This window comes from Anser cygnoides, chromosome 26 (genome assembly GCF_040182565.1).
Source record: "Anser cygnoides isolate HZ-2024a breed goose chromosome 26, Taihu_goose_T2T_genome, whole genome shotgun sequence".
Taxonomy (NCBI): Eukaryota; Metazoa; Chordata; class Aves; order Anseriformes; family Anatidae; genus Anser; species Anser cygnoides.
Genome location: NC_089898.1, coordinates 336,292 through 343,654, shown reverse-complemented (window position 1 = coordinate 343,654; position 7,363 = coordinate 336,292). Strand labels below are relative to the sequence as shown.

At 68.1% G+C, this 7,363-nt stretch overlaps 1 protein-coding gene across 2 annotated transcripts; it reads right to left on the bottom strand.

Moving 5' to 3' along the window:
• Window positions 1-3,025: 3,025 nt before the first annotated feature.
• NKX6-3 (NK6 homeobox 3) lies at window positions 3,026-5,839 on the bottom strand. Of its 2 annotated transcripts, XM_048047351.2 has the most exons (4): window positions 5,102-5,839; window positions 4,336-4,395; window positions 3,952-4,121; window positions 3,026-3,869 (listed from the first exon to the last, which is right to left on the bottom strand). In XM_048047351.2, exons 1-4 carry the CDS (start codon window positions 5,481-5,483, stop codon window positions 3,639-3,641), a joined length of 843 nt encoding a protein of 280 aa, XP_047903308.2. In that variant the 5' UTR covers window positions 5,484-5,839; the 3' UTR covers window positions 3,026-3,638. The 2 variants fall into 2 exon arrangements, with proteins under 2 accessions (XP_047903308.2, XP_047903309.2); XM_048047352.2 differs by lacking the exon at window positions 4,336-4,395 and having other exon boundaries at window positions 5,102-5,777.
• Window positions 5,840-7,363: the final 1,524 nt, after the last annotated feature.

The window sequence follows — 7,363 nt, the reverse complement described above, 5'->3', positions numbered from 1 at the left end:
GAAATGAATTGCTTGTGCTCCGGTATTACCAAAGGAAGACAAAATAACAGCTTGCTACTAATAGATACCTGAAGTACTAGGGCTAGAACCCCTCCTGCAGGAGTTTATAGTGGTGTTAAGGAGCTATTCACCAGTAGTTTGGTTTACCAGACTCACTCTTAGCAGCCATTCACCAGTCCTCTATCCATGTTTCTTAGCTGATGGGGCTATTGCTCAGCTGCTTAAAAAAAAAAAAGTAACCTCTTTCTTGTCAGTTTTTGTTGGCAGTGTTTGATCACCAACTTTTAGATGTATGAGAAACAGAGGGTATAACATACATGCTGTGGGAGCTACGCTTCAGTTCCCAAGGGGGTCTGTGTTACCCCGTAGCCCTTTCCCGCACCGTTTAACCATAACATTTCACTATCTGTATTTGCTCCGGTTCCTGCTGGAGTCAGATCCGTGCCCAAAAGGCTGCTGCTGGCCTCGTGGCTGCGATGGTAGCCTCTGGCCAGCCCCAGCCCCAGCTCTGCCCAGATGAGCTCTGCTGCTCTGGCCCCAGGGCTCGCAAAGTTTTTTCCTGCCCCAGGGGCCGCTTGGCCCAAACCCCAGCACCGTGCCCTGGTCTGACCGGCTCTGGAGGGTGCACGAGACCCAGAGCGCCGCAGGGTCCGGGCTGTGCCGTGCTCTCTGGGTGCCCCTGGGCTGAGCTGCAGCTGGGGCCGCTGCACTGGGCTGGGGATGTGGGCAGCGCGTCGCTGCCCAGCCAGCCCCCACCTGGGCAGGGTCTCAGGGCTCTCCTTCACCTTTCCCCAGCCAGCAGCTCGCTCCGGTGCACCCGCCTGCACTCTTCCTGTCCGCTCCAAGTCAGGCATCGTCTTTGGCCGTGCAGCTGCAGCTGCGTGCACAGGCAGGGGCTGTGCTCCAGCGCCTGGCGCAGCCCCGGGTGCTGGGACCTGGCTGCCGGTGCCCACAGGTTCCCCCCGGGCTGGCTGCCCCAGCCTGCCCGCAGCCCCCAGGTGCCTCCAGCCACTGCCGTGCTCGTGGCCATCCTCGCGGCCCTGCTGCTGCTGGGGTGCAGCACGGCATGCCGGACGGGTTAGGAGGCACGCATCCATCTTGCCTTGGCTCCCCCCTCCCCATGCCCCCAGTCAATACGTCTCTCTCCGATGGGAAAGTTAATAAATTTAGCTCTAGATTAAAAGTATCGATCATTTCATTTGTAAGCAATAAATAACCAGGGGGAGCGCTGGGCGGCCCACGGGGTAGGGGCTGCCGGCTCTGGCTGCAGCAGCCATGCAGCCCGCTGGGGCCAGGGGCCCTCATATGCATTCTGCCCGGATGCTGGCATTGATTTGCTATTAGTCTCCCCGCACCACCCAGTAGCACATCATTCCCGGAGCCGCTATTAATGGCCTTTTGATAAATAATCACTTGTAAGTCAATAAATTTTTATTAAACAGTGTGGCGCTTTGATTTATGAAAATCCGACGGGGTTTGTCTGGGAGAAAAGGGATGCGGAATTGAAGCGGAGCTGCCATCCATCTGCCTGCCAGGCTGCCCTGCCCGCGCTCGCAGCCGCACGCCCCGGGGCAGCGGCCGTGTGCTGCTCGGCGGGGAGCCCGGCCCCACAGCAGGCCCCGGCCAGGGCCACCAGCAGGCCCTGGGGTGCCAGAGCTCGCTCGCACCATGGGCCAAGTCCCACCGAGCCCCCGGTGCCCGTGGGGGCTGTGTGCGGCTGCGAGCGGCCCCAGCAGGTGAGCGGCGCCGGGTGCTGGTGCCGGCCGCGGGGCCGCTCTGCCGACGGAGCTGGCAGCCCCACGGCCCCGGCTGAGCGGTGCCGCGCGGACCCTGGCCGGCTGCGGGCTGCACGGGGCAGGCGGGCTGTGGCTGCGATTTGTCTCTCTCCTCGGCTGCAGCAGGCCCTTTGCCACCTGCTTTATTTGTCTCCCAGCCCTGACGTGGCATCAGACAGGTGTTAAACTACTTAATCACTTTAAAATTGTTTTAATTTTCTGTTTTGTATTGATCTCCACAGCACCAATTAATCAGCTCACTGGACCAGGCAGTTAGTACATTAAAAATTGTCAGCCACACTGGGCAGCTTAGAAAATGTCAAAAAAATATCCCGACAGCAGCCCCGCACTTCGTCCATGTGGAGCCTGCTCCCGCCGAGCGCCGGCTCCGTGCAGGGACGGTGACGGTGACGTGGCGCTGCCCTGGGCCAGGGCCTGCGGGGCACGCGGTGCACACGCAGTGCGGCGGGGGGACCTCACGTCCCATGGAGCCCCCCCCGCCCCATCAAGGCACCAAAGGGGCCGTGTGGCCAGGGGAGAGCTATGCCCCCCCCCCAGCCCCCCACACTTCCCAGGGGACCGGCCAGGGAGCTGGGGAGGGGGGGGGCTCAGCCTTCCCCAAGCCCCCAGGAGTGGCTGCAGAGCAGCCGGGGCTCCTTGCAAAGCCCAGCTTATGGTGGAAAGTGAGGGGGCTGAGAGGACCTGAAGCCAAACACGGGCCTCAGGGCCATGCAGGCAGGCGTGCAGTGGCTGCCTGCAGCCCCGTGCCTTGTGGGGGGGTGCTGGGGGCTGCTGCAGAGCCACGGTGCTGTGGGTGCTTCAGGGGGGCTCAGCCACCGGCACTGCCTGCAGCTGGGGGGGGGGGTACCTTGGGTTGCAGCACCTCTGTGCCCGTGCCACACTGCTAATCGCTGGCCGGTGGGCCGGCAGCACCTTATCTCCTATCGATTTCCTCCCGGGACACAGCAGCTCTGTTTGCTCATACCCGGCTGGCATTTTGCTGGCTCTTGGCTGATCAACCGACCAGCCCGGCGGGCCCCAGCAGGGTGCCCATGCCCGTGGGAGCCCCTTGGGCATCGCAGGCAGCTGGAGGCCACTGGCCCCATGCGGCACCCACCATCAGTGAGAAGGGGCCGAGCCCCAGGGAGAGGGGGTGTGGGGGTGCACGGTCCCCACGTGTGTGCAGCCCCGAGGCAGCAGCGGGCTGGGTGCAGCACGGGGGGGGGGGGGGCGGCGCCAGGTTGGCAGCAAACACGTCGGTGCTATTGACACTGCATCAATCCTGCAGCCCTGACAGGTGAATGGGTTCTCACTCACACCGTTAAGATAAATGATATTTATTTGCTGCTAATAGGTTCCAACAAGAGGCCCTAACAAGTGACTTTTGAACCAGCACCTCTTGCTGCAAATGCATGCCCAAGCGGGCAGAAACCCTGAGAAATGTTCCCAGGGCTACCCCACTCCCTTCCTGCCCCCATGCACAGTACCCCAGCCACAGCCCCTTCCCCTGCCTGGCACATGGACCCTTCCCACCCCATAGGTGCCTTCCCAGCCCCTCCCCAGCCCAGCCTCCCGAGGGCATCCCCAGACCACACACCCATGAAGCAAGCACTGGGACTTGGCTGTGGCTGGGGCCTTTATTTCATTGGTGCTGCTGGCACAGCCGTGCTTGCTGCTGCCCACGCCTGCTGCAACCAGCCCAGAGTCAGGAGCCCCAGGCAGGAGCTGCTGGGGGGGGGGGGGGGAAGGGGGCAGCTGTGCCCCATCTCCACAGCCAGGTGTCTGAAGGGGCACAGAGCAGGCGGCTGGGCCGGGCCGGGCACCCCATGGCCCCAGGGACTGGCGGTGCCGGCGTGGCTGTGCTCAGCCGCTGTGCGTCCCCAAGCCCAGCACCGAGAAGGCCGCGCGGTGCTTCCTCAGCAGCAGCCGGATCTTCTCATCATCTGAGTCGGGGTCCAGCGGCTTGTTATACTCGTCGTCCTCAGTCTCAGAGGCTGCCCGCTCTCCGCCAGAGCCCCCCGCCCGCTGCGAGGATGAGGAGGGCTCCAGGGCACTCTTCTTCCTCCATTTGGTGCGTCGGTTCTGGAACCAAACCTGCCACCCCATGGGACTGGCTCTGTTAGTCGCCACCCTGCCATGCCCCCTGTGCCACGTGCCCCACAGGACCCACGCTCACCTTCACTTGGGACTCCGTCATGCCGAGGGAATACGCCAGCCGTGCCCGCTCGGGCCCTGCCAGGTACTTGGTCTGCTCAAAAGTCTTCTCCAGAGCAAAGATCTGGTGCCCCGTGAAGGTCGGGCGTGTGTGCTTCTTCTTGTGCAGGCTGTCGGCCAGGTGAGCGGGGGCTGCATGAGAGGAGGGAGGGGGGTGAGCGCCTGGGCTCCCCGCGGTGCTTGGCTCTGGGCAGTTCTCCCTTCCCCAGACACTGCGCCCGCATGCCCCCAGCCTCAGCGACCACAGAGTCCCTCTATCCTGCGACCCCACTCCAAATTAAAACCGTGTCCCGGCTTCAAGGCTTCAGTCCCATGCTGGGAGGGCTGTGCAGCCCTCTGTGCTCACCCCACAAAGCCAGATCCAGGCACTGCACCTGCTGCTCAGGAACGGGACCGTTTTGCTGAGCTGAGAAGGGAACAGTTGTTAGGAGCAGTGCATGACCTCAGAGCTGCACAGCACCAGGAGCACCATGCCCATGCCCTGCACCTCGCTGGGTGCACGATGGGAAGGCAGCACAAGCGGGTCGGCTCATCGCCACGCCGAGAGCGGGCAGCTGAGCTGCCAGACCCTCGTGAGCCAAGAGCAGTGCCTGGAGAGAGGAAACGGGGCTGCGGCTGCAGGTGCTGAGCAGCAGAAGCTCCTGTGGGGAGCGCACTGGGGGGGTTCCTGCAGCCCAGCAAGTGCGGCCACCCTGCCCACCCTCCGTGCTCCCCCACCAGCTGCACCAGGCAGGCAGCGCCACCAGCTCCTGTCCCTGGCCTGAGCTGGGCCGGGCACTGACCCAAGGAGGCTGCTGGGGGCAGGGGTCTGCAGGGGCAGCGGGCTATGCCTGCCCTCATCAGCCGTGCTTTGCCGTGGGGCTAAGCAAAGAGCCAATCCCCACCATCGTTCCTGCCCCTGCTCTCGAGCCAAAACCTCTGCGTCCCGGTGCAGCCTGCAGGGCGGCCACCCGTGCCTCGTGCTGGGCCATGGAGATAATGTGGCTCGGGTGGCTGCCCCCCGCCCCAGCCCCCGTGCCGTCGGGACGGGACTCTGCAGAGCCCCAAGGTGCCGCACCGCCGCCCGCGGCCTCCGCCTGCCCCCCCGCCGCCCCCAGCCCCGCCGTACTTACGGGCGCCGCACTGCCGGCCGCCCCGCCACTCAGGGGCCGCCTCCGCCCAGCAGCTCTGGCCCCGTGGCAGGTAGTCGCTGGCGGCCTTGGGAAGGGCCCCCACCTGCGGCCCATAATAGACGCCCGGGGAGCTCAGTCCGTTAAATCCGCCCGCGTGGGGGTAGCTGGGGAGGAGGCTGCTGTTCGGCGTCGCCGCCGGCCGGCCGAGGATGTCGGAGATGCCGTGCGGGGTTCCGGCAGCCAGCTGGGCGCCCAGCCCGGGGGGACCCAGCTTGTAGAAGGAGCTCTGCACCGAGTACTGGCAGACGGGCGCCTTGGCCTCGGGGAAGGCGCCCAGCGAGGGGCCGTTGAGCAGGAAGGTGCCCGGCAGGTTGGTGTCCATGTCTCCGGCACCAGGGCAGCCCTCAGAGGCCGGCACCCCGAGCGCGCGGCAGGCGGCCCATCCCTGCCGTGCCGGGGGCTACCGGCCCACAGCGTCCACGCCGGCCGGCGCGTGGCCAGCGGGCGCCTGGGCGACGCCGGGACCCCGGGCGGGCCGGCCAGGGGGGCCACGGCCAAGGCGGGCGGGCACGGCTACGGCCTCGGCGAGCAGCCCCGGCTGACCCCGCGCCCGCCGAGGCCCCGCCGCGGGCACTCAACTTGGGCTCGGCGAGCGGCGACACCTCTGATAAAGGTGAGCGCCATTAGAATACGGCGCGCCCATTGGCTGCTCGGCCGCGGGGCCGCCGCCCATTGGCCGGAGCTCCGCGGCCCGGGCTCCCGTTGGCTGCTCCGCGGGGCCCGCCCGGGATTGGCCCCGCGCAGACAAATCGCGCTCTGAGAGCCCGCGGCCGAGGGGCGCCGCGGGGCCGCGGGACGGGACGGGACGGGGCGGGACGGGACGGGACGGGACGGGACGGGGCGGGGCGGGACGGGACGGGACGGGACGGGGCGGGACGGGACGGGACGGGGCGGGACGGGACGGGACGGGACGGGACGGGTCGGGAGGGGACGGGACGGGACGGGACGGGGCGGGACGGGACGGGACGGGACGGGACGGGACGGGGCGGGGCGGGGCGGGACGGGACGGGGCGGGACGGGTCGGGACGGGGCGGGTCGGGACGGGACGGGACGGGGCGGGACGGGACGGGACGGGGCGGGACGGGGCGGGACGGGACGGGACGGGACGGGACGGGGCGGGACGGGGCGGGACGGGGCGGGACGGGGCGGGACGGGACGGGACGGGTCGGGACGGGACGGGACGGGACGGGACGGGACGGGACGGGTCGGGACGGGACGGGACGGGACGGGACGGGACGGGGCGGCGGGCGCCGCTTCCAGCACCGCGGCCAGCGGACAGCGCGCGGCCGGGCGGCACCGGCACCGGCACCGGGAGCGGCACCGGGAGCGGCACTGGGAGCGGCACTGGGAGCGGGAGCGGCACCGGGAGCGGGAGCGGCACCGGGAGCGGGACCAGGACCGGCACCGGGAGCGGGACCGGGACAGGGACCGGGAGCGGCACCGGCACCGGCACCGGCACCGGCACCGGGAGCGGGAGCGGGAGCGGGACCGGGACCGGGACAGGGAGCAGGGAGCGGGAGCGGGACCGGGAGCGGGACAGGGAGCAGGGACCGGCACCGGGACCGGGAGCAGGACCGGGACAGGGAGCAGGGACCGGCACCGGGACCGGACCGGGAGTAGGGACCGGGAGTAGAGACCGGGACGGGGGACCGGGGCCAGGGGCCAAGGACCGGGACCGGGAGCAGGGACCGGGACCGGGACAGGGAGCAGGACCAGGGACCGGGAGCAGGGACTGGGACCAGGGACCGGGACTGGGACCAGGGAGCGGGACCAGGGACCAGGAGCAGCGGCTCGCGCCGAGCACCCGCTGCCAGCCATGGCAGCACCGCAGCCCCCCGTGTGGCTGGGTGGCACCCCAGGCACCGCGCGCGGGCTCCCAGCAGCGGTGGGCACGGCGGGTGGTCACGGGGAGCAGATGGGCAAGGGGGGGGCAGCCGCTTCCCAGCCCATCCTGGACGAGGCTGCTGGTGGGTCGGCCACGAGACCTGCTTGGGTGGCTGGGGGGCAGGGGGGGAGCCAAGGGCATTTGTGCACCTGTCAGACTCCCCCACGAATGGCGGTGCACAAACAGCTGCGAGCCCCCCCGAGTGCCACCTGCACCCCTGGCAATGGGGTATGGGCAGAGAGAGGACCCCCCCCCAGCCACAGGTCCCGCAACCTCTGTCTTCCCCTCACCCTTGGAAAAGCAGAGATGAGACGCGG

Coding starts and splice junctions, on each gene's coding strand:
- NKX6-3 (XM_048047351.2), bottom strand. CDS start 5,483: ATGGACACCAACCTGCCGGGCACCTTCCTGCTCAACGGCCCCTCGCTG. Junction 4,396..5,101: donor CGGCCGGCAGTGCGGCGCCC/GTAAGTACGGCG, acceptor TTCCCTTCTCAG/CTCAGCAAAACGGTCCCGTT. Junction 3,870..3,951: donor TGACGGAGTCCCAAGTGAAG/GTGAGCGTGGGT, acceptor ATGGGGTGGCAG/GTTTGGTTCCAGAACCGACG.